Source organism: Melopsittacus undulatus, chromosome Z (assembly GCF_012275295.1).
Source record: "Melopsittacus undulatus isolate bMelUnd1 chromosome Z, bMelUnd1.mat.Z, whole genome shotgun sequence".
Lineage (NCBI taxonomy): Eukaryota > Metazoa > Chordata > Aves > Psittaciformes > Psittaculidae > Melopsittacus > Melopsittacus undulatus.
Window position 1 is genome coordinate 2,244,487 of NC_047557.1, and position 27,208 is coordinate 2,271,694.

General features: G+C 45.3%; 1 protein-coding gene across 1 annotated transcript in view; it reads left to right on the top strand.

The window, feature by feature from the left end:
• The window catches only part of DYM (dymeclin), a 225,360-nt gene extending 210,416 nt beyond the window's left edge, over positions 1-14,944 (top strand). Inside the window, exon 18 of the mRNA XM_031045692.2 lies at positions 13,262-14,944. Within this exon, the coding sequence (XP_030901552.2) occupies positions 13,262-13,411 (150 nt within the window). The 3' untranslated portion in view covers positions 13,412-14,944. The remainder of the gene's footprint in view (positions 1-13,261) is intronic.
• The last annotated feature ends 12,264 nt before the right edge of the window (positions 14,945-27,208 follow it).

Sequence of the window (27,208 nt, forward strand, 5' to 3'; positions counted from 1 at the left end):
GAACTAGATAATGGAGTATAATCTTTTCCATTTTCATGATCTGACACATTTTCACTTCTGTGTGTATGTTTAAATCAATGAATCAAAATAAATTTGAGTACAGAATATAAATCCCAGGCAAAATTACAGCTTTCATTGCAGCATTGGGTTAAACGTAAACAGCATGAATGTTATAGATATCTTTTAATTAAATGCATAAATCAGAGAAATGTCTTGAATGTTTACAGCAACTACACCAAGAAGTGAGAATGAGGAAGAAATGTACTTTGTCAGCTGATGGCTGCCTCAACTGCATTCCCATACTGAGTTTAATTTTGTCACAACCTTTGGTACAAGTTGCAGTGCTTCTCTACAGTTGATTTACAGGCTGTTTGTTCCTGCTGAGGATGATTAGTGATGTAGATGGCTTTTTCCTGGCCAAGCAGGGGAATTCTCACGTATATCAGCATCACTGCTGTTGGGATTTAGAGGGCAGCTGGTTTAGGTCACCATGCCTTTCCTGTAGCTGTGTTTGTTATGAAGGATCAGATGATTGCATTGAATCTTGAATCCATGTGGGTTTAGGCTGGGTTTATGGTTCCTAAGGTTGTAACACTCAACCCATCTGTCGAGCTTACAAACCCTACTGTCTTCTTTCCAGCTTTCTTCCTAGCACTTAATGACTAGTACTGTAGGTAGGTGACAAGTGTTTCCAACCACTGTGTGCTCTTAGAGCATGGAAGATGAGTCAAAACAGGGAGTCCTGCAGGACGTACATTGCATTTGCTCCCTTCATGCCAGCTAGGTAATTTGTACTAGTTCTCTGTTACAAAAAGTGATTAATCTATGGGGAGAGCAGTCAAACTGTGGCTCATGAGCTAAGTTCAGCTTGAGGACAGATAAGTATGGCAGTGGGGTGAGATGATCCCAGCTTGATAATGCTGCGGCATCATCCCGCAGCTCCAGGAGGAAGGTTCCCCTTCCTTTGTGCTGCAAAAACCCCAGGAAGGATTGGGTTTTGCAGATAGGAAACCAGAGACTTATAATAGATAGCTTATGAAGGAAGGTCTGCTAGATGGTATGAGCAACTGGCAGCTCCAAAACAGAGCAGGAAATATTGTATCTATGGAGTAAAGTGGGAGAAGAGCACAGCCCTTAAATTTAAGTGTTGTCTTTAATGTGAGACCTGTGAGATTCAAGTGGTGCCTATAGCTCTGGGATTGGAGTCAGGCAGCAAAGCTTAATTTGAATTCCTTGTGCTTATCTATCCCATCAGGTTTTGCGCAGCTCCATTCTCCTGTGCTAAGACCAACAAAGACTGATTGTTGCTACTGGGGTAAACAACCTTGATCTGAATGCACAGGGAGGGAGGGGGCAGATATGTTCCATAACCAAGGGATATAATAGCATTAATGAGTAAATTACTTCTAAAATTCCTCTTCCTGAAGTGGGGAGCTTCACAGAACAGATTAATTTCATGTCTGAAAGACAGTTGTTATAAGTATAGCTGGTTTAATACAGTTAAGGTTAGTGAAGGCAAACAAATCTGAAAGTACTGCATCTAAAGCTTAGTAAAATGGAAAATACAAGTAATTTTCATGTATTATTAAAAGAGCAGCTCACTTGAGGACCTTTTTCTGATTGCGGTGATTGTTTGCATTAGAAAAAAGGCAGTCTCACTATAGAAGAATGCTGCTTTTTAAATCTGTGGGTTCGGGAGGACATCAGGCGTACAGATCCCTTTTTGGATGCAGTCAGCTCTTGACTCCCCATACTTAGCCAGCTAAAGAGATGCAATTGCCCATCATCCAGACTCGTAAAAATGTCCTCCACCATGTAGGAATCCTTGTCTTATTCATTAATAGCTATCCCTTTCTCCCTCCTACACGCTATTTGCCTCTATCATGATAAAGGCTTGCTTCCAGTAGCTAATATGAACATGCCTATTGCAACCTTCATGTCCTTCATCACTAGAATATAGAATATTGAATATAGAATATAGAATATCAAATATAGGACAGAATGAACAACCTAAAAATCCATTTAAAAAAGGCACCATGGTCATATGTTGAATTCAGCTTAAACTCCCCTGGCTTGGGTTTGTCTTTACAGAACAGTCAGCATGGGAGTGAATTAAAACAAAGCAATAAAAAAGAGCTGTGAAGTCCATATCCGCAAAAGAGAGAGTGTAAACCTCCACATTTGGCACTGATTCCTCATCTCATGAACCAAGCAGAGATAAGGCTGCAGTTTGGCACTGAGTGCTACGGCTGGAGAGGTTTTACTGTCATTCCACGTTTCACTCCTCAAGACAAATAAATTGGATTTCCTGCATTGTAGCAGGGCAACGCTGCTCATCTCACGGCACGATCTGTCTGTTTGCTGAGGCCTGAAATACTTAAGAAGGGAGTATGTCCGTCAGGGTGTACATTTTCCAGTTTGGGGAGATTAGAGAGCCAAAGGTCTGCAGTCTCAATAGGGGTGTTAGTCAGCATGTCCTGGACCTCAGTCAGATAAGGGTCCACTTCCTAGGCTGCCCTGATCTGAGAGTTAACAGTTGGTGACAGCGAGTCTGTCTCTGTTCTAAACTCATTGTTATCATTTTTTGTGATATTTACAGGCCTGGCTCCCTCAGATTAAGAAGCACAAAATCAAAAGGAGGTCTTCCTCCACGGGCGCTCGGGGAGGGGGGAAGGATGTTTGGGCTTGGCGTGCCGCCCCGCCGCCGTGCTGGGTGGGAGGGACTGGAGGAGGATGTCTGCTGGGGCTTCGTCTTTGTGGCTGCTGTTATGTGCAAGTCAAACCTCGTCAAAGGAGCTGCGAGGAAACGTGTTGTAAACGTCTTGTAAATGTCAGCCTCCGCGAGGCAAGTTGAAGGTGTTAAACCCAGCAGGGAAAGGGGTCTCCTTTCCCTGCTTGACGCACAAAGCCAGAGCCTAGGCAATGTTTTGGGACCCCTGTACAGTGATAACGGAGAGGAGCTTTGTCCCAGTTGTCCAAAGGAATGTTCTTTTTGGCTTGGTGGGATGTTTTGGATGCTGCTGCAGAGTTTCACCAATTTCCAGTGAAAGCATGTCTGGGACCTCGTCACTGGAAAAATATGCAAACTGAATCACTCTGCTCTTGTCCTGCCACCTTTGTGTTAGGAGAGTATGTTCCATGCAACTAAATGGGAAAACAAACTGTGACATTGTAGTAACTCTGAAATTTGGTGAAAGAAACCAGCAGGTGAAAGCAGTATTTTGATCTCTTGATGATCTGTGTTTGTGCTTCAATGGGATCATCCCAAGACTGTATTTGGACAATAGTGAGGGCTCATATAGGTAGTTTCCCAAAGGAAAAATCCTTTAACTATGGAGATCAGCACTAGAGACCTTGTGGTGGTGACCAGTTCCACCAGCAAGCACAAGGTGGGACTCAATCTGTAAAGACTTGAGTGAAATCTCCACTTCCTTTCCCAGGTGGGGGAAGAAAAATCTAACCAATTCCTATGAAAAAGTGAGAAAACTGCAGTCTTTACATGTTTGTGGGTCAGAATACGTGCATTACACAGACAGTGTTCCTGAGATGTATCCCTCCTGCTTGCTTCATTGTCTTACCTAAAAATGTGGATCGTGGTCTTAAAGCTTAATGGTTTCCTTCATTGCCGTGCTTGTAGCAAACACCCTGTGCTTATTTTGCATTGCTGACTGCATGTACACATCATGGCAAGACTTTTACTGGCACCAGTGCTGGGGTTTTTGTCGAGTAGAAGAAGTTGGGTAGCAGTGATAGGTTTATCTGGGGTTTTCCTTCAGGACGATGCGGTGGTGCCTTAGCCTCGGTATAGTAATTGTCGGTGATGGATCTGGAACACAAAGTCTTCCACAATAAACAGCATTCCTCATATTTTAGACTAGTCTGCTATCAAAACAGTCTGCTGTGACTTAAACAGTAGCAGTCACTGCTAGAAATTTAAAGTACATAGCTGGCTCTTAGATTTGTGTAGATTCGCCACATCTTTGAGTGTATAGCTACGCATTTTAGTATACATTCATTATTCAGCAGGATTATTTGCTCCAACCCTTCCATCGTTCATACACTTAAAAAGCCCTTTTAAGACTTTTGAGGTGAGGTTTTCTTTGCTGTTAAAGTTCAATAAATTATGTCAGTGAGATTAAAAGGATGCAACTCACTTTTCAGAAAGTAATTGGCAGATAGTTTTCTCTGATGTGACAACTGGAATAGTGGTTGTCATTTATAGCATTGTTTTGGGGTTTTATAAAATAAAAGGTTGATGAAGGGAACACATTTGTAACTTTTATCCAGTTGGAGCAGGCTTCATAGCCCAGGCACGAGTACTGAACCATAGAAAGCCCTTTTTGTTTTGTCTAAGGGCTTTCACATTGACCAGGTGATAATGGGGCTCTGAAGGCACCATGAGCTTTATTTGAAGGGATCAAACACCTCATCTTCTTGCAGATCTGCTGGTGGACTGCATAGCTTATCTTCCTCTGCCTCCTCTTGTTTGGTAAACTTAGCATGTATTTTGTCTGCGTTGATTGTCGGAGTGATCCAAACAGTGCATGTATGGATATTGGACAACTTAAGTTGTTGCTCAATTTGAGACCTTCAAAGAGTTTATTCCCCCTTCCTTTGATTTACACATGTAAAAGTAAGTGAGATGCTTCCAACTGAGTCATTAAAGCCAATTTTTTGTTGAAAGTTTACATTTTGCATACTTGAGAAGTGGCAGATTTTCAACTGTCTCATTCATAAAATTCTGGAAACAAAATTCAGCCTTGAATCTGCTTTGTCTCAGGGAAGAATGGTATTCTGTGGTTTGGAAAGCCTTTGTAAGTTTGCAGGGTTTAATTCTGTGACTTAGGAAATTCCTGGATGCCCAAGCCCTTCTTTGAGGGTACTGCTAAAGCATCATTGGCTTAACTGTGAGTTGTAGCAGAGTGAAGCACACAAAGTCTCCTCCAAATCGTGTATTTTTTTCTTAGCAACTATACAAACTTCTGTATGAAGTTGAATGAGTGATTTCTAAATGCATTCCAGTTTTAACAGAAACGTTTGCTTCAGGCATGCTGATGTTCACGTCTGTGCAAAGCTTTGCACATTACTCTAGAGAAGGATGGGTTGAGAGCTGATACACAGGAAGCCAGGGCTTAAATTCATTTGCATCTTCCTTAGCACTGGTAAAAATAGGGTCTGCTGTTATGAAATGTGCATTTGCTGTAAATCCCACAGTAAGAAGACTTACGCATCCACTTCATATCATTAAAAGTTTTCTGAGTTGATAGGTCCATCCCCATTTGTGCAGTGGCATCCCTTAATGCCAGTGAGAAATGTCCAGGGATTATTCTGGTTTTCAGGCTTTAATTCCCTAAATTCAAAAGCACACAAAGGATTTTACTTACTTATCTGAGTGGTTGGTGTGTGTGTACGTAACAGGATCATGAATGCTCAAGTGAGGTCAGGAACCAGCACTGAACTGAACCAGTACCTTTCCTCACCATATTTAAACCTTTTCTTGGTTAGTTTTGTTTCAATCTTAAAAACATTCCTCATTTTTACCAGCCATCATTTTGAGGTTGTTCATTTTTTGCTCAGATCCCACATCTGTGCTGTTTCTTCTCAAAGGCCTCTGTATTTTGAAAGATCTATTATTGTTTCATGTTAAGTCCTGAAGTGGATGAAAGTTGTTTTTTTGTTGATGGTACCTCATCTACACGTCATGCATTCATACTCGGGCTTAAAGCGTAATTGCATCAGTCTCTAGTCCCTTTTTTCTTACTCTCTGGCAAAGCCAGCATATACTATATTTTCTACAGTGTTCTGAACATCCCTGTAATGTTCCTGTTGCAGTTCCCTGTCTCTCTCTGGTCTGGCAGCAAGTCACAGCTCCTAGCTGTGGAGCTGTCAAATTGAAAATGCTCTGAAATTATGGGTATCCATCTAGACAACATCATATACAGAACATTCTTGGCATGGCAAGCAAATTGTAATGATAACTGTAAATCCTTGGATTGTGACGCTGTGTGTGTAGTGCATGCAGTGTTGTGTAGAGGTTAATGATGCTTATCAGTGCATAATATGTGAGTTCTGCTTTAGTCTTTAATCATCTTAATCCTTTCTTCCCATTCTGCAATTTCTCCACGTAAACACAGCATCCCTGAAGCTGAGCAGGGATCCCGTTGTTTCCTCAAACTAACTGCTTTAAGGGATTTTCTCTGGATCAGCTCTTCAGGTGGCACGTTTTCAGCCAGGTTTGCTATAGAAGCTGTTGACCAGGGGTCCAATTTATTTACTGTGCTGTCTGGAAGCAGCCCAAAGTAAGATGTTTCTGAGGTGGACCCAGGACCAGCTGAAGTGGGTGCCTGACTTCATCCTGAGCTCGAATTTGTACCTTTATATATACACATTTAGGCACCGCTGTTTGGTTGCTTTTCACAAAGCTGACCTGGCTTCTCAGTACTCTGTAAAGAACAATTGTAATTGCTGAACTCTGACCAGAGTCATGTCTGCTCCTCTGGTGGTCATTCACATCTAACAGTGCAAGTTCACTCCCTGTGCATTCATTTTCCCACAGCTGTGGTTACCAAACCTTTACTCTCAGGGATCTGAAAGCAGAAATCACATTATCAGTGATCCTAACTTGCTAAAACTGTTGTATCTCTATAGAAAAACTTCCATGTAGTCCAGGAAGATGGTATCCCAATAGATGAGTACGGGTTATCTGGCTTACTGGATTTTACTCCCTGGGAAAACACTCCTCCCTACTAACGGCTCATGTGATTGCTGAGATGGGGATGTTCAGTTCACTCATAGATTGTTTTGAACCTCTTCTTTATCATCTTAAGTTTTCTATTTCTTCCTCGAAGCCTCCTGACACGCTCCAAGCCGCTGTTTTCTTCTCTGTCTTTAAATTTGCACCTATTCCTTACACAGGTCTCTGAACATGCTGCTCATGCTTAGTCTAGCAGGTTTCCTGTTTGCTTCCTTCGTCTCCTCACCATCATCTTCTGGGCTATCTGTCTTTCAAGCCTGAGAAGGAGATGAAGATGGTATCGGGCAGGTGCAGTGTAGCCCATACAGATATTTCACCAAAGCCACAGAGACTCTCTGGCTGAAGTAACACAGTAGACACAAACAGAACCAGGGGAAGATAAAAGGGCATTATGTCCCCAGTGCAATTGGGTAGCTGCAGAAATTCAGCCTCTCGGTATCTTAGAACATGTACTGAGAATTTTTCTTCTGAAATGTTGCTCTATAAAACCACCTAAGTGCTTATATTTGCATAAAAATTAAATATATAAATGTTTATATGTGTACTTGCATATATATATACCATGAACAGTGTGCCAGGCAAGACTGTTGTTTTCATTAATTTAACTCTGATTTTGGGGTGGCATTGCAGATTTTGCAACCACTTAGAACTGTTATTTCTCGGCTCAAACTCTTTACCTGGTGCAAGGCAGGTTGTAGGGCTAACCTTGCTGGGGTAAATTTTTGCTGTGGTCTCTATAATGAAGATGTGGTAGGGTGCTGAATTTGAGCCAGTTTGGGGTTTTTTTTCTTTGCCAGTTGGTGTATTTTGCTAGTAAGGTCCAATCCTGCAGCTGCTCCAAAGACAGTACTGTTATATTTAGCTGAATCGATATGAAACATGTAATTTGCCAGCATGTCATAAGGTTACCAAGCACGACTCATGCTAAGCTTTTTCAAACACACACAAATCCTGTTTTCCTAAAGACTTTGAACCTGCAGATGGGTGGAAGGTTAATGTGAATTAGACTCTCAGATGAGGTCAGACTCCTTTGGAAATGGTACTTTTCTCTTAAACCAATCATGTGCTTTTGGAAATTGTAGAATCATAGAATGGTTTGGGTTAGAAGGGACCTTAAAACTCATCCAGCTCCAACTACCTGCCACAGGTGACAGGGACACCTTCCACTGGAGCAGCTGCTCCAAGCCCCTGTGTCCATCCTGGCCTTGAACACTGCCAGGGATGGGGCAGCCACAGCTTCTCTGGGCAACAAAAATTGCTTTGGATTGTTTCATAAAGCAGTGTTTCTAAGGGAGGTCTCAGGGCTGCTTTTCATCCAGTTAAACATCTACATAAGTGAAGAAGCAAAGACATAGCTCTGCTCCATCAATCTTAAACCAGCTCCATCTGCCCTTGCTTATGTTATCTGAGCAGAGATCATCCACTGACATGACACTGCAGCTGAACGGCAGCTCTGATGGCTCATTTGTGAAGGGAAGGGGACTTTATTTAATGTATGGCTCAAGTGCCCCTGAGTTGGCTGGAGCCATGCCAGGTGCTGTTGGCTGGCTGTGATGCTATCTTCCTAATCGTTAACTGCAAAAGCAACAACCAAAAACACCCCAGTGTTGTTGAACTCCTGCGGTAGGGGAGTTATTGCAGTTCAGTTCTGCATCTGTTCATCGGACTTCCTGTGGTTTTTCATCGAATCATATGATTGACAGCGCAGACAGTCTGCAAAGTTCTTGGTCTGTCTAGTTCATACCCTCGTCCCAACCACTAAAACTTGACTTCTGCTTTGTCTGGCAGAAGAAAACAAGACAGGGTGCTGTGGTAGGTTGATTCACCAGAGCTGGTAAGTGGTTTCTGTATTTAAATTCACATCCTCGTGTTAACTCCGGCTCTCATGTTCTCAGGTTGGTTTGTTTTAAACTAGTTGGGGTTGTCTCTCCTCTGGTAATAACTGTGGTTAAATGCAAATAATGGCTCCACTGGACCTATTTACTTCAGGGTAATGAGTTTAAGGACTTAAATAGCAAAGCGAACAGGTAACGAAGTGTTTTTACGTCTTTCAACACCATCCAGCTGAACAAATAGGGATGTGAAGGAAAAATAGGGATAATTTACTCCATGTCAAGACTTTAAAGTCTTATCATTTAAGATGCCTTAGAGTGGTCCCTCTTTTCAGCAAGTGCTAAGAATCACATTCATTTGGGTGTCACCAGCTAGGGAGCAAGTGTCTTTCTAGGATTAAGTTGGGCACAAGAGCAATAAAGGGAAAGAAAAGGGGTTTCTGCATTGCTGCAATGCTACGAAATTCCACTTTGGGTATTTTAACCATGGTAAAGCTCTCTCCAGTGCTGGCTGGGAGTGCCCCAAGACTCCTGTGACCTGGTTGCTTTACAGCTCTCCTGAAACATTCATTCGGTGTCATCTCCTGTCTGTCTGCAGCACATGGTGACGGCTCTGACCACTCATTTGGAAGCAGTGCATGCAGGAGATAAATAGCACAGAGCTGAATTTAAACATTCCTTAAACTCCCACCCATCAAAAGTCTTACAGCTTTATGGCATCAGTCAAGCTTTTTATGTGGTGTTTAACCCCTGCTGTCATAAATTGTTTTAAAGTCAGTCTGGCAAGTCAGAACCTTATTGAGGTGACTTAAATTTGATGATTTTTGAACAAATTCTGGTTACAGTGAACACCCTAAGAGTGAAACAGTATGGGTAGTGTTTTATCTTTACAGTGGATGATTGCCATGCTGGTAGATGTTGTAAGGTGCAGTTCTTTCCATGCTGAGCCTATAGGATTTCTCATTTTTAATAAATGAGAAGATATGGCCACCATGCAGCCATGGATCACTGCAGTCACCTAAAGAAGGCTGGGTTTGAATTACTGACCTGGAATTCAAATTCTCTGTGTCTCGTTAGCAATGCACTGAGCTATTCAGGGCCCACTGTTCAGGTGGACCATCAAGTATCCATCACTTCTGCCATTACTTATGTTGGTCCTGTAAAGATACACTTGAAATCGTGTGTATGTAATTGCATTGTGTGTTATACCTCTCCTTAAAAATCTTGTCTACATTCCTTGTCTACATTCCAAGATAAACGTGCAGACTGCTCAAGGCATATGTTGAGTGTGAGAGAGTCCAGGCTGATTGCAGTAAATTATAGTCTTTAATCTGAAATTGATTATTAAATTGCTACAGTACGATCACAATAGATGGCAACATTGATCAGTCTGAAGAAAGGGTTGATAATAAAATCAATGCAGGACTGTTACTGCCTGAAAATATGAATGCTATCTGATTTATTTTATGCTGTCCTTTCAGCTGAGAGATAATGGGATAGTAAGAGCTGAGCATCTCAGATGTAGCTATTGGAATTTCTAATGCAGTTTTACCTGCTGTTTTAAAGCTGAGGATGTTTGTTAAGCTGCTTGAGAGCCCAGAATGGTCCCAGACTTCTGCCATAAGTGCCTGCAAAACCAGCAGCTATAATCTGTGACCTTGAAGGTGAAAAATAGTTGTGTGTTTCATTCAACTCCAATGAGCATCTTTTAATCACTTTTTTATCTCCTTCCCTCCAGAAGGGCTACTACAGGCTGCAGTACTGGTGTGCAGCCGCCTTTGGGGTGAACAGTGGCAGCTGTGTAAGGGCTCTTCTCTGCTAGGAAATGTTGCAGTGGTTAGTCTTAAGGTTTAACCATTCATTCTGCTGATGCAATGCTGAACCGAACGTGTTCCTGTTTACACTGACCACGGGGCAGGAAGCATTTAGGAGGGAAGTGGGGAAGATTACACCGAGGATAAGCAGGGTAGAATATCAGTTGAAAATAGTAATAATAATTAAAATGTACATGAGGGCTTACTTGGAGAAAGGCTTAACCTACCAAAAGAGTCATGGGATGGTGTGGCAGAGGGGGAAGGCAGGCACAGCTTGAGGGCTTGGAGCCAAGGTGAAAGGGGATAGAGGATGTTAATGGAAAGGAGGCTCTCACAAGGCTGATGAGCAAAAAGAGAACTTGGGCAAGTGCAAGATTTGCTAAAGAGACCTGTAAAGATGGCAACTGGAGATGAGAGAAGGCCAGGAGACAGAAAATGAGAGATGGGGATGAGTATGGGTGCAAGGTATCTTAGAGTGAGGAAACAAGATGGTGCAGAAGATTAAACAGGCTGATCAAAACAGATCTGGGGAAGAGAGGTTGTAGACAGGTATTAGAAAATGGTTTAGGTGCACAAAAGGGCCGTGAGAGAGCTTCTCTACCACAGACTGCATGACTGATGCAGGAAACGAAACTTGCTGATGTACCTTTGAGGTTCTGGTCTTCGAACGCAACAGGAGTTAGATGCAGAAGTGCCTTAAACAACCTTAACTTTTAGCTGCCTTAGTTCCTTAAATAGAGATAGTAGTGCTAGAAACAATACTGTCCTTCTTCCATCCTGGATTGTTATTAAGGATGAGCTTAAGGATGAAGTTATCCAGTACTGTAAAGACAGCCACACCAATGGCCAAAATGGTTCCTCCCAGGCTAAATATTAGCATCCAGCTAAATAGACCTGTGGTGAAGGGCCTCAACATAAGCCAAACAGCAGCAGCTCCAGGACATTAGAGCATACTGGAAGGTGACACCAACATCCTCATCAGTGGAGGTGATGGGACGTCATCACCCAAGGCTGTGGTTGAGTGAAGCTGAAAAGGCTGTCCGTGGAGACATGTAGGAGCTGGCACATTGTCGCCTGTGGTTGAATGAAGATGCCCATGGAGACATCTACATAATGCAGGTGGCACCTTTGTGGCTTGGTGTAACTGTATGCTGTGTTTGCGCCAGACTGCTCCAGTAACAACAGCAACACAAGGAAGGAGTAGAGCAGTTTCCATGCTTTCTGACTCCGAGAATACAAATAATGTGGGTGTCTAAAAGTTAAATAAACAACCCTGAAAGGCAAGTGGCTGAGAAGTGCCCCTTCAAAGGAGTCTGTTCCAGCCAGAAGGGTCTTGTACCCTAACACAAGGAAACAGGACACTTTGAGCTCAAGAAAGATGATAGGGTATCCCTTCATTATTAATGGGCAAAGAGGCTTCTTAGCCATCTCTGTGCTTGTTCTGATCGTGTCACACCATAGAGTTTATTCTTAGTCTCAGCCACAGCCTTATAAATAATAAAATGGGTCATGTTTTATCTTACCCTAGTGATCATTGTAATGTGGCTTTTATCTGAGACTCTGCCAAGCTCTTGACATAGGCAACATTTAGAAATAGATAAAATGATTGAAGAGCACAGTACAAAAGTAGGCTCAGCTCTTCCCCAAAACACACACTTACTGAGAGTGAATGCAGTGGGTTTGCAGTGTATGCGCTGCTTTGGGAGGGAAGAAATGAGAACACTGGAAAACGGAGGATGCAGCATGTCTATCCAGTTAGGATGGGCTGGGGTAGTACATCTGATGTGTGCTGATTCTTAAAGCTGTGTGCTTTGCTTAAAGCTGGTACTGAAAAATAGAGCTTTTGTTGAAATTATTGTTGTCTAGCCTGTAAGTCTTGGGTAGCATGGTTTAGTGTGAGGTGGGCAGGGGGGTTGGATCGGGATGATCTTAAGGTCCTCTCTAACCCCAACTGTTCTATGATTCTAAGTTCCAGGAGGGGGAGATACGTGAGTGGATGGGCAATGAGGTCTATGTGTACAGGTCTTGTAGTTACAGCCTCAAGGGGCTGAAGTGGGATAGACACGTGATGTGTTGCAGTTGAGGAGCTTGCAGGGTCTTGCACTCTTAATTAATTAGCATGCTCCTAAGCCATGGGAAAGCCAAGGCACAGAGACAGTGACCTACCCGAAAGTGCAGGAGAACCCGTAGCAAAACTGAAAGTGGCCTCCTGGACACTGTGAGCTCACCCATGGAACCTACACGTGCTTCCCACCATGCTTCCTGGAGGAAGAGCAGTTCTCTCCTGGAAACTTCCATATCATAGAATCACAGAACAGTAAGGGTTGGAAAGGACCTTAAGATCATCCAGTCCCAACCCCCAATACATTAAGTCTTTCAGAACAGATGGAAAAAAAACAGTTTGCCAGAACACTGGAAACTTATCACAAGATATGTTTATTCTCACAGCATTTCCAAAGAATTGTCCTGCTGAGATGCTGAGTACAATTAATAGCAAAATGCTTTGTAGGGAAAACTGCAATAAACAGGTCTGTACATGCACAATGCAAGAAGGTTTTTGTGCGGCTGCTAAAAATGATTTTTCCTTTAGATTTTTGTGTTTTGCAAAGGTTTCACATGTTTGGTCTTTGTTAACAGGCAGATTGAGTATGAGTTGAATACAGTATGCTCACATAGCCTTCAGCTCAGAGAAGACATCATAAATGATCTCTTCATCCCATAAATATTTTCATTCAGGTCTAATGGTTCAGTTCTTTCCATGACTTCCTTCACCAGACCTCGGTGTTTACGTGGGCTGTGTGTTTGCAAACACACACACTTGCAAACCTTCCCTCAGTAGGCTTTGGTTTCTCTCACTGCAGAAGTTCCCCGAGCTGAAGTTCAAGTACGTGGAGGAGGAGCAGCCCGAGGAGTTCTTCATCCCCTACGTTTGGTCCTTGGTCTACAACTCCGCCGTGGCCCTGTACTGGAACCCGCATGACATCCAGCTCTTCACCATGGACTCTGGCTGAAGGAGACGCCGCAGCCAAGCCAACTCAGCTCCCTTGTCTTAGAGAAAACAGAACTCTGCACCGCGTGTTAATACGTGACCCCCTCCAGCGTGCACCCTCTGACCCCACAGCTTTGGAGAATGAAGCTTGCCGCTAGTGCACAGTCCAGTGTCAACGTCTTGGAAGCAAACTGCCACCAACACGCTGGCAACAGACTGTGGTGTAAGGAACTGACGGCTTGTAGGCAAACCTTGCATTTATAGTCCTGTAACCTAGAGCTTGTTTGATGAAAACGTGGCCTTACACATGGGGTATGATGTTACTACCAACCACAAACCTGATTGTTCTTGTAACTTAACGGGATGAATAAGGAAAGCGATTGCAGGCTTTGTTTTGGAAGCAGCATCTGTATTCTTGTTTCTTTCAAGTGAGGGAGGTTTGTTGGGTCAAGCTTTCTGTGGTCTGTTGGATTCTGCCACGGGTTGCTCGTCACCTAATCCTGTGCTTTCACTCACAGCCCTTCACTTTGGTGGCACTCTCAAGGCTGTAGGCATTAAATTGGTGTCTGCGCCATCAACCAAATGAACTAAGCAAGCAGCATATTAATGAGATTAGCTCCCAGCCTGATTTAAAACACTTGATTTAGCTGTCAAAATGTTTGTGGGAGGATTTTCAATAGAAAGTCTTTTTTGCTGTTGTTTTTTGACTGGCAAACACTCGATAGAGGGCTACAAACAGCATCTCTCAGAGTCAGGTCCCTTGCAAGCTTGTTTTACTGCGTGTCTGAGCTAAAGTTGTTCCTGGAAATTGAATGTGTATGTGGGAAAACAAGCAAAAAACTCTCCAAAGAAAATAGTTGTAAGATTGTACAATGGAACAGTGTCCTGTTAAAATGGTGTGAGATGGTGACAGTGTCAGGGGGATCCTTGGCTAAGTTTTGTATTGAAAATGCCATTTGCTATTACAAGGTTTATGGCAGAAGTATAAATTTACCTGAATGTAGAATACTTCTCTTTTGTTGATGTTGTTGTTTTTAAGTGTCCTTTCCTGATACACCTGTTTATGCAGTTGGGAGAACAAAAGAAATGGCTTGACCTGATTTTGACCGAATATCTCATTTTTCGAGGTGAGGATCATTTCCTCTCTGGGGAGGCGCCTGATGGTGCCTGTGGCACGTGCATGCAGACACTCTCCTAATCCCACATGTGTGGACTGCCACCAGTGCATCGCATGCCAAAACATAAAAACCAAGGAATTAGCTCCTAAAGATACATGGCAATGCCGTGTATCCACTGCCTGCTCCAGCATGTTCTGTTTATTGACCTGAAGAATTGGGTGCATTTGCTTTCAGACAGTTCTTTGAGTGGCTTTTAATAGAATTTCTTGCACCCTTCCTTTACTTTTCTTTCCCTGAAGGATGAGCTAGGATTGTACTTTCCTTTAACCTGCTTATTTAGAAGTGGGAGTCCATTTAAGTCCTACCCAAATGGAAATGCTGGCTTAAAGAAAACCAAAAGGCAAAAAAGCTTTCCAAATTTATTTAAGCATAGCTACAAAGTGCAAATGCAGGAGCATTTAGGGCTTTAAAATGACAGAAGCTGTTTTAAAAAGGCAATAGTTAAGACTGGGGATGCAATTTTTCTTAGCAAAATAGGTGGAATGAGTGAACCATGACGGAGCGCACAGAGGTTTGTGCTGGTTTTTGGGTTTTTTTTGGTCTGTTTTCTTTCGTCTTTGAGCAGCAAACGTCAAAAGGGGATAACTCTTCTTGGTTATTGTAGTGATTTGTAATTTCATCTTTATGACAAAACACAGAGTGTTTGTGAGTCAGCAGGGCTGCCCGGCTGTTGGAAGGGTCAGTCTGAAGGTGCACTTTTAAGCTGTGGGTTCTGAAGGTACTGGATGGCTCATGTCAAATCTGATTCAAAGTGCCCATGAGCACTTGAATCTGAGGTGAGCACCCTTCTCCCCACTGCCTGCAGCAGAAGTGAGCACTTCACAAACATGGCCCAGCAGAGGTGATGCGTTTCAGGCAGGTGTTAAGCTGGAAAGAACCTGATTCTTCTCTTTTAAAGGCCTTTTCATAAAGAGAAAGGTATATAGAGCAGTAATCTGATAGAATAGGTCAAACCAGCTGCTGAGTCAATGAGGGAGTCACACAGTCAATTATTTCTCACTGTCCTCTTGTTGCAATGACCTCCAGTTGAAGTGCAGAAGGAACAGGTTTGTTCCCATCACATAATTTCCTTGTGCATTCAGTTCCTATTTAGTGCTCCTAGGGCCTGGCTGGTTTGGAATAGCTGGAGTTACAATCCAAAGCCCAAACAGCAGAGACAGACCAAGGTTTATGCTGAAATCCAAGCTAGCCCCATTGGCTCTTCCAAGAGTTTGAGCATTGTGTGGGTCTGGCAGCATCCTGATGTCTGCAGTCTGGCACGGTCACAAATACTCTGTTTTCCTTCAGATCTGTAAAGTACCACGTTGGGGATCCTTTTCATGACTTTGTGTGAAAGATTTATTATGCATAATAATAATAAAAAAATAATTAAAACAGTAAATACAGGGTGTAGTTGTATTTGTTTTATGTGATAGCTGCTATGCGTTGCCATGTGGGCAGTGAGTCTTGGTGTGGCCATCAGACCTAACGTGCACACAGGTTTATAATGTTCTCCATGATGAGCAAAGGGAAGAACATCATTGTATTTGTTGTATTGACTAGGAAGTCGTTTAAATCTGTGCCTGGTGGAAGAAGAGACGTGCTGCAATGTCATGCTGAATCTATACATGAACTTCTATAGTTGCAATGGGTACAATCCCAACAAGGCCCTGGGAACATGCGGTCATAGGGAGGAGCAGAGGAGGGATGGAATTGTCCCCTTCAGACCAGACCACTGGTGGCTCTTTCCCCTTGTTCTGGCCACACCATTTAAGCACGTGGCGTGACTCTGGTTTTTGGGGTGTGGGGTGAGTGTTGCACCAGGACCTTAGCATTATCATGCTCATATCCTAGCTCCAAGTGCTGATCACCATCTGCTTAAGGTCCTTGAGTAGCATTGAAGAGGGAAATCCATTGCCACAGGGCTGGGGAGGGGAAGGGAAGTCTGCTCCATCCTCACCCAGAGAACCATACGGTCCAGAAGACCAAGTTGTCAGTGAGGAGGTTGTGCATGTGAAGTCCTGACTCGTGTGCCCCTGATGAGGAAGAAATTGTCCTGCCCCATTTAATTGAGAGCAACTCTGATCTCGCTACAAAAACAAAGTGGTGGGTTGGAAGCTACGGATGAGTTGTGCATCATTCACTTTGGCAAAAGCAGCCCAAAACCTTGCACATTTCATGGCGTTTCTTGACTCTACTAGCCCAGAACTGAAGAGTTTTAAGCAAGTTAAAGGAAAAAAACCCAAACTGTTTTCTGTGTGCCTGTTAGGTTGTTATCTACCAGTTAAACAGGAAAGGAAGAAGCAAACAAGCCCCTCACTTTGCAAATTCTAAAGCTTTTGTACAACCTTTCCTACTGGGCAACTTGATTTTATTCTTGTGTGTGTTAATTCAGCCAATTCAAGGTCAAGCCAAATCGATCAGGTTCTCTCCTGATCGATTGGGCTCAGTCTGTGAAACCACCGGCTTCTGTGCTTGAAGACCAGCAGTTTTCTATACAATTACACTTCTGTAATTGCCCAGCCACCATGAATCCTTGGCCATCCTCACCCATTGGCAGGACTTCAGCCACCTTACCCAGGTAGCTGTAGAAAACTGTACCAGTCATACCCCTAACACTGTAAAATTCAGGGTCCCAACTGCTTTTGTGTTTAGTTTGCTGTTAATGTGGTTGGGGGGGTTACTATTATAATTGCTATTATTATATCAGACTCTATTAACTCACCAGGAGCAGTGTTTAAGGTAGCAGCTACACATCTGATAGCGACAACCTCAATGGAGTTTACTCAGTACAATCCTGTCCATGGTTCTGGTCTCTTCCCTTCCACCCCAAGCCCAGATTGGGGTGCTAAGAGCTGGCTCAAGGCATTGATCTTACTACAACCACTCCGTTTGGGGAGCTTCTGCTTGTACTGAAAGTTGCATGAAGGTTTTTAACCTTTGAGGTCTCTGCAGCCAACATTATAATTCAGTGTCAAGTGTATGTGGGCACCTGAAAGGTTCAAGGAGAGCACTTTTCCCTTCAATTACACAACAGATAAAATCATCTTCAGCACCATGACACAGACCCGATCATTGCTATAACATTGCTGGCAGTCAAATGTCAGTTGTCATTTAAAGAGGAGGACAATATCTACCTGCTCTCTCGGCAAGCTGCAGTCAGCCGGTTGGACAGGAGCAACATCCTCCCTGGCTCCACCACGACGGCCTCTGGATCCATCTGCTGAATCCACCCAGAATGAGAACCTCAGATTGGTCTGGGTTGGAAGGGACCTTAAATCCCATCCAGCTCCAACCCTTGCCATGGGGTTGTCTCAGCCTGGCTCCATAGGGAAGAGCTGGCTGGGGGCAGCCGGTTGGGTTTGCTGCCAAATAGCTCTTTAAGGATATTTACTCAGGGCATCCCAAGAACCTGGATGATGAAGCATCAGCTCCTGGACACCATCCAGCAGAAGCCGTGGTGTCCATCAGCTCTCAGTGCAGATGCCCCTCGAGACTAAACTCTGCAGGTCAGGATGTCCCTGATATCACAAGGTTGGTTGTCTGGGTTATGCTGGGCTTGGCCAGAAAGCTGATTTTTAACTCTTTCAGCATTATTCATTGATGGTGCCTTTGCAGAGCTCATTCACAACATTCCACTTCAGCAGCAGTGCTGTGGGGGCAGCAGCACGAGCCTGTGTTTGGGGAAAACATCATGAAATCAAGGAGTTTGCCTGGTTTTATCCTTTCAGGAAAGGAGATATTGGCAGGACATCCCCAGGCTGCTGTGTCATCACCCAGGCACTGCCAAGTGCTCCAATGTGGTCCTCCTTGTACATGAGACGTCAGCGTATGCCATTCATTATGCTGATAACAGGTCTGTTGTCGGAAGGTAATGATATTTCAAAGACAAGAAGCAACTCTTACACCCTCAGTTACCAGGACAGCAGAGCTGTAATTCCTGACCTTGGGTACGACTCATTAGGAGCAGGGCATGGAGGTGCTACCAGCCATGGCGGCAATGAGTTAGGGTAATCATGGAAGTGGCTGCATGACTGCATGAGCTTTGGGCTCAAAAGCAGCAACATGCGAGCTACATCCCTCCTTCACATGTCCCCAGTGACAGGTTTTGGCATCCCTTCACTGGGAAGACCTGGGACCACTCTGGAGTAAAGTGTTGTAAATGCTTTGCTCTTTGGGAGGAGTTAACCCTGAGCTGCAAAGCTCCAGCTGAGATTACAGCACGAGAAGCTTGTAAGCATTTAATCATAGATGCTGGGTTATTGCTGGATGGATGCTTTTCATATGCGAGGGCCATGCTGCGCTCTTGCAAGCCAATTACTGCAAGTAGCCATGTTTAATACTGAAGGCACTGCTACCACCCATGGGTCGCGCCAGCACTTACATCACTCTGTGCAGATGAATTAAAATGTCACTATCGGTGAACCCCTCCAAATCACAAATCACATACGCTGCTGAGCTGCCAAACTGCGACAATTGGAATGAGAGATGTAGAGAAGAGGGAGATTTTGTGATTATAGTTTCATGCTGCGGGAGCGCGCAGCACAATTAATCCAAAATGAACATGTCTTGGCAGACGTGATGAAGTTTTCAGCTGCACATAATGGTTTTGCCAGCTGTCTTGGCACACTAAATGGCAGACTTCAGTCCTCCTTACAGCCACTTTGTACTGCTGAAAGCCCTGAATCCGATGGCACAAGCAGAAAAGTCTTTGAGTATTCGGAGAGGAGTGGTGACAAACCCGGTGACGTCCCTGGTGATGCCATCCAGGCCCCTCCTATTTATGGAACAATGAAACAAATGCTTTCCAAAGAGCAAAACAGCTTGTTAGAAACTGGCAATTGAGACTAGGAATGGCTGTCGTCACCCTGCTGCTTCCATTTCTGTGCCTGCAGTCATTGTCAGGGTCCATCCTGGTTCATCACCCAGCACAGATCCTGCATCCCAAGCTGCAGTGTCCACACCATGAGTCCTGCCCAGGGTACAGGTGGCATGGGATGCTCAGCCCCATCAGAGATGGCTGTCCCTGTTTAAGGGCTTTATCAACCATGAAATAATGGGAATAAACCAGGCAGGGACAAAACCAGACCTGGATATTTAAGGTGTCTTCCAAACCAAGTGCTTGAGGACCACTAATTGGATGGCCTCTTCAGATGGGGTCTGGGCCAGCAAAACCAGTGTGGAAAGAGGGGCTGCATCCAGGAGGGTATCCCTGGGTGCCAGCATGGCAATGGCACCGCACTGTTGGGAATGGGGAAAAAAATAGTGGGCAAAGGTCATCAAGAATTGCCTAAAATGTGGGGTTTTCTCTAATCCAGCTCTGTGTGTTGTTTTCTTGTTCAGGCTGTTCCTACAGGGGGAAAACCAACCTTTGTTCCTTGATGCAGGATATTCAGCATCCAGTGTACTTGGCTGAGCTTCCAACTAAATGTTCTGCTTAGTGCCTCATGTCTTGTACATGTGTCTGCAGTGCTGAGCACTGGCACAAGGGAAGCAGCAGAGCCATTTCCACCTGGAACAAAGCTGTTTGTGATGGCTCCAGGAAAACTCCTCAACCTCCTCCCTAGAAAAGCATCTTTGGCGTCTACAATCTTGTGAGTTTCTCCTCACTGAAATACGAAGTGAAAATTGAATTTAAATTCTTTTATTTCTCCTAAATCAAATCTCCCAGGCGCCAATTGCCCTTTAAAAGGTCAACCTTTTAGCCCACAAAATACATAATCAATACATTATTGACCTGAACAATAGCCATAAACTTCAGGCTGCCTTTATCTCCTCACTTGGCTTCTCCCCCTTCCTGACAGACCACTTTTGGGCTGGGAAAGTGGCAGCTCCTGGTGACGGTGGCATAGAGAGAGCTCATAAGACCCCGTGTCCACAGCGATCCCAGAGGAACACGAGCATCACCAATGCCACACAAGGTAGGATTGCCTCTTTTCTTCCTTTCTTTGTCTTTCCTGCTTGCTTTGGTTTCCTGGAGGACACGTTTGTGATGTGTCAGAGGCCACTTGCCCCTCCTACAGAACCATTGCTGTAGGACCAAAGAAATCAAGTTTAACAAGTGTTCTCCCAGAGTCTGGCCAGTTTTGGAGTGGAAACCATTTCTGGTGGAGCAGTCAGTGTGGTCAGAGGTGGATTTGCAGCATGTCCATCCGTAACATAGACACAGAAGATGTTTGCTATTTGCACATCTTCCACTCATCACAGCATCGTGTTTCTCTGGTGTTACATGGTAGGTGTGTTACATGGGATGTACGGCCACACCAGAGCCACACCAGCACACATCAGCAGCAAGACCAAGGGCCCATGACAAGGTCACCATGGCCAACAGGACTAAGAGTGGCCTTGAGAAGGATGTAGGTGATGCTCTCCTGGAAGAAGGTAGGAGTCTGGAGCACGAGGACAGATGCATTGATGCCACATTGGAGTGTACCAACTTCCCCACTCGTGTGTCTTGGAGACAGATGGCAGATGCCCTTCTTGACTATCTGGGGAAGAAACAGCCATTTTCAAGCAATACCTTCCTGCTTGTTGTCACTGACTCTGTGCAGCCAAGTGAAAGTCCAGAGGGTACAAGAAAGAGTTAGAGAATAAACCAGAAACCATGGTCCAGACCCAAAATACTAATAATGAGGAAGAAAATAGAGTGGTTAGGAAGGGATCGAGACTAGACAAGCAACTTAGATGCAGGTGTGTATATATATATATGGTATGTACATGTCAAAATGGCTATCATTATTCATGGAATCATAGAACCACAGACTGGTTTGTGTTGGAAAGGACCTTAAAGCTCCTCCAGTCCCAACCCCTGCCATGGGCAGGGACCTCTTTCACTGGAGCAGCTGCTCCAAGCCCCTGTGTCCAACCTGGCCTTGAACACTGCCAGGGATGGGGCAGCCACAGCTTCTCATTGTTCTATTCTTATTATTATTCTATAATTATCTATGAAACATCTCCCTTTCATGGTACTACCCTACCTACTAAAGGGCCATCAGTGGCGGCACACTGCAGGTTAGGTTTGGGCAGGTGCCCTATATAGTACACTATAAAGGGGCAGTGGGCGAGTAGTGACTACACCTCAGCTGCATTTTGGGCTGGACTTTGAGGGATCACAAGGCTTTTCCCAGGCTGGTTTAATCCACCCCAAAGCTGGAGCTTTGGGAGCATGGCAGTGGGGAGCAGGAGCTGAGGCAGCGAGCCCCATGTAATGAGGCTGGTGATGATGGATTTACCTCGTCTATTACCTTGTGTGGCACGTATGTTTATGTTCTGGCTACCAGCATTAAACGAGGGCAGATTAGTTGTGTTTGTGCAGCTGCCAAGCTCGCTGTTGTGACATTTCCATCTGCTTTGCTGTTGTATAACCCTCTGCTCACGCTGAAATTAAGAGTAGGAAAGAAAACCTCTCCTTCCCTGCTCCTGCACAGGGACTGGCAGGACAAGCTTATCCCCCAGCCCTTGGCATCAAGTCCCAAAGCTTTCCCTCCAACATAGACCTGAAGTCCCATGTCTTGCCCCATGGCCAACAGAGAGCAAAACCCCTGTTGGCAGTGATTGTCTTTCAGCATCACGACTGGCTCTGATAAGCTTTGAGGGCTGACAATCACCTCCAGGTCAACACAATTCAGGACCTGGTCTTTGTAAGCCCTTATTTGCACCTCCCTGGTGTCAACTAGCAATAGCCATCAGCAAAGGCAGAGCTGTTTCTGACATGGCAGACCCTTACCCTACCTCATCTCCCCAAAAGGTGGGGTAGGATGGAGAGCATCTCTGAAGCATCCCAAGTGACAACCTGCAGATACCTGCTGGCAGCAGCTGGTGGAACCAGTGCTTCTTCCTCAGGTCTCCATGGTCTGGAGCTTGGGTCTGCAGATCATGGTCTGGCCTGCTGCACCGCATCCCAGGCAGTGCCCCCAGCCCTCCATTGACCACAAGGACCAGAGGTTGGCCAGTGAATCACAGAATCATAGAATAGTTAGGGTTGGATAGGGCTTTAATCCCATCCAGTTCCAAACGCTGCCATGGGCAGGGACACCTCACACTAAACCATGGCACCCAAGGCTCTGTCCAGCCTGGCCTTGAACACTGCCAGGGATCCTCCTGATTGAAGAGACTTGGAAGAGGATTTGGCACCCTGCCTTCCCAATGTAAGGCCAGATGGAGAGGGGTTAGGCTTAGAACAGTCACATAGGAGTTAGGATTCTTACTTATGCTGTTGTAGCTCTGCCCATTCAAGTGTATCCTCACTTCCTAGCTTTCTCTTACCTCCACCGTAACCTTTGGGATGGCAAGCTGGTGGGATGAGTGTGGGAGATGGTGAAAGATGGGGAGGTGAAGGAACTTGTACTGAACATACTGTTGGCTCTTGGCCTGAAATGCTGGGCCTGCTGAAGGCCTTGCCAAGATCATTTTTGCTGGGAGGATACACTGATGATGACAGCCAAGTATTTCTTTGATGCAATTCTGTATATTAATAGGGAAAGTATGTAAAGTCCTGTTTCCTTGAACACCGCAGGACCAAGTAGGCTGCACAGCCTGGAGCCCAAGCCCCAGCCTGCCTGCAGCCACTCCTGCATTGCATCTCCCCAGCTCCCTTTCTGGTACCTCCCTGGCACTTTGCTGGCTTCCTCTTTGCTTTCTCATCCCTCTGACATCGATTAAAATATACACACACACCCTCTATGTAAGCAGATGCAACCCAACCAAAGCCCTGGGAGAAAGAGAAGCCTCTCCTCCATCCTTTACAGGGATTCCCAAGGAAATGTCTCGTTTTCCAGCACAGCTTTGCCATGGTGGTTTGTGGCCTGCGTGTGAGTTTCTCCCATTTTGGTTTTCACCAAACAATGGTGAGAAACTCTTCTTTCCTTTAGTCCCAAGGCAATATAGCAAATTGGCCAATGTGATGCTCATCTTCAGCAGAACATGCCCCTCAATCAAGGTAAGGACTGATGGCTGCTCAACTGCATTCTCTTGGAGAAAGAGAGATGCTCTGCAACATGCCTGTTGTCCTGCCCCATGGAAAGGGTCATGGGGCCCCTATGACCATCGTTGTACCTCAGAAAGCTGCCCCAGGGGATGCTCAGCCTACACTGTCTGGGTACCATCACCTTGGGCATGGAGCAGGAGTCAAAGAGGGGTTACCTGTGGGTCAGCCATTGCTTGTGATAGAAAAATACCATCTTGGGCTAGAAAGGAAACCCCAAGGAGATGATTGCAAAGACCAGTGTTCCCAGAGGCTGCCCAGGACTGGAAATGACAGGAGTATGAATAAGCCATGCCTGGACATAGAACCATAGAATCATGGCATGGTTTGTATTGAAGGGACCTTAAAGCTCATCCAGCTCCAACCCCTGCCACGGGCAGGGACCCCTTCCACTGGAGCAGCTGCTCCAAGCCCCTGTGTCCAACCTGGCCTTGAGCACTGCCAGGGATGGGGCAGCCACAGCTTCTCTGGGCACCCTGTGCCAGCGCCTCAGCACCCTCACAGGGAAGAACTTTTTCCTTTTATCTAATCTAAACTTCCTCTGTTTAAGTTTCAACCCGTTACCCCTTGTCCTATCACTACAGTCCCTAATGAACAGTCCCTCCCCAGCATCCCTATAGCCCCTCTTCAGGCACTGGAAGGCTGCTATGAGGTCTCCACGCAGCCTTCTCTTCTCCAGGCTGAACAGACCCAACTTTCTCAGCCTGTCTTCATACAGGAGGTGCTCCAGCTCCTGATCATCCTCGTAGCATCCTCTGCACTTGTTCCAACAGTTCCATGTCCTTCTTGCACTGGGGACACCAGAAGTGTACACAGTGCTGCAAGTGTGGTCTCATTTCTCTGGATGGATGCTCAGAGGGATACAGGAACCAACAAATGCAGCAGCAGGGCCTTGGAGAAAAAGCAATTTCTTGGGGAGGAAAAAGGTACTGAATCTGTGGGTCTGCATCCACCAACACAGATCCATGCATGGGACATCCCGAGACAGAGGAAACCAGGGGAGCTGGGGGTGTTGAAGTAACCCAGATTCCCAACGCGTGTTTAGAGTGAGATGGTTTTTCTGGGAAAAACAGAAAACAAAACCAAACTTCTGCAGCATTCATGAGTGTGGCGCACGCACGGCACAGCGTAAGGAGGGAATGGGCTCTGTGCTTGGGACAGAATGTCTCAGGGCTTCTGACGAATCACAAATGAAAGACAAACGTCATGGGGCTGCCGCTGCTGCGCATCACCCCATTGCAACCAAGGCATGAGCTGGGAATCGTGACCATATTCCCACACAAGCCAGCACGATGGAGATCCATGTGTTTTATTTCCTTTCTGCATGACGGATGCCTATAGCTTCTTTACAGGGCACTGAACCATCGAACACTCAGCACACCCGAATGTGCTGCACACAAGAGCAGAACATCTGGATGTGCTGTACAATAAACAAGACGTGGGCAAGTCACACCCCTCCAGATAATCCATTGTTCAAAGTGAAAGCTCCCCACAGAAATTTGGGAAGGGGGTGGGGAGAAGAGGGGCAGGACTCTTATTATGCTTGGAAACTATTTAAATATGTCAATATTAAGGGAGCATAATTACCACTCAAGCAATTCCAGCAAACAAGTCAGTAACAGTGCCTGCTTTACGGGAAGTGCATTTCCTCTTGGCAATCTCTGGCTGGGAATTATCGAGTACGCTGTGCTCCTGCTTCCTTCCATCAGCTTCATTGCCAGCACCAGAGGGACCAGCATCTTTCAGCCAAGCCAGGCCTTGGAGAGATGTGTGCTGGGGTGCATGTAGTGCACATGTAGGACCATGCTGCTCAACATAACCCACTTGGAAGTGATGCCCTAACCCCTGAGCAAGGTCTCCTGCAGGTCTGAGGGCATTGAGCAGCACCAGGCTGCTGAGGAGCCCTATCCCATGCTCTTCTTGGGGTCAGTGCCAACTGTGGTCAGGGTAACCAGGAGCATCTCAGTGCTACTCTTCTTCCCAGAGCATTCCTTGTAGTCATGAAGAGTCAGAGGAAGGAGAGGCCTGTGGTTAAGGGACCCTACTCAATACCCAGATCTCCTGAGTCAGCTCACAGCATCACCACTGACATCCCATGTCACGCCGGTTGAGTGACCTCACCCCTGGTGATGCCAGCTTCTGCATTATAAAGCCCTCCTGAGGTCAGCTGTGTGGCAATGCAGAGTTAAGCTCCGGCCTGGGGAAGTTACTAACGGTCTTTGACATCTTCTGTTTTGAAAACACTGAACCCAAAAGTGAGGTTCCTAGAACCATTAGTCATGGAAGGAAACGGCACCTTACCAGGGCTGCTGAGAGAGGACAACCTCCCTGTCCCTACTGGAGATGGTTGGGGTGCATCTGGGCTGGTACATGGTCCAAGGAGACAGTGAAACCAGACAATTCTGATGAACAAAACCCATCTCATGGGAAATCTACCCTGTAGAGTAGCCACTCTGCATCTGTTCTCTCCAGGATCACCCATGGGTGCTGCTGACCCCTCAGGTACCTAGTGCCATTTACGCAAGAAACCACTGAGGACACCAAAATATAATCAATCACCAAAGCAGTAGCAATTAAACCTCATAATTCCTTATCTAGAGTCTGTATATAATCCTTACAATTGATCCTATGTGTTTTCCAACATCCCGGTATGTTCTGGAAGCGCTTCCAATCTCCTCCTTGCAGACAGTGAACCAAGACTGAACCCAGAACACTAACCCATCTCCACCAAGATGCTGGACCACTCTCCACTCTGTTGGGTCCCAACACGGGGCAACAGTAGTGCCCACAACCTGTCCTTCATCAAAGACCAGTCCCAAAGTCCATGTAGGGCAAAGTGATGCTCAGATGACGTTCTGCAGGCATTTGGGTTTGGTCATTCAGACCCATATGGAATTCTTCAGGAATGTGAAGCATCCAAATGGCCAGTTGTCAGCAGTTTGACTAGTTTTGAAGTGCATTGACTCAGCATTGACCAGGATATTCTCACAAGCCTGATGTGTGTGAGTTCTCATTATAACACACAGACCATGGTATGGACCCTTTTAAATTCATTAAAAGTGCTTGAGTATTTTTAATTGATTTTTTTTCCCCAATATCCACCCAGTTTGAGTCCTAATCCCATCTAACAACTGCAGAGGAGCTGTAACAGAAGATTAGCTCATGTTTAATGTCTGGCTAGTGCCTGAAAGGCATCTTGAAAATGTAAAATGCCACAGAAATGCTGAATAATCTTATTTCTGCTGTCAACACTCCCCTTTGAGCAATGCCCTTATGCCTGATGAATGCTCACTGCAAACGGAGCGAACATCCTCTCATTATACTTGAACAATCAGATCTCAAGCCCTGACGTACAGAAAGCCCACCACGGTGGTGCCTGCCTAGCTGGGGACATTATTTTTGCTGGGCGGCCCTGGTTTTGAGTCACCCCAGAGTTTTTCATTGCAAAGCTCAAATTCCTGCCTGTTGCTCAGCCCCTGCCTGCAGTAGATACTGCTGAGTGAGGTCCATCCTCCAGTGCTCCAGCAGAAGGGTAATGGATGGGCTCTCCCATCCACGTCTTAAGGGGGAGCCTGAGCTAAGCTGCTTCATTCTCCTGTGTTTCACCCTTCATGAAGAGTGCTGGCAAATGTGCTAAATCCTCATGAAAAGCCACCACTGGGACAACAAGTATTTTTAA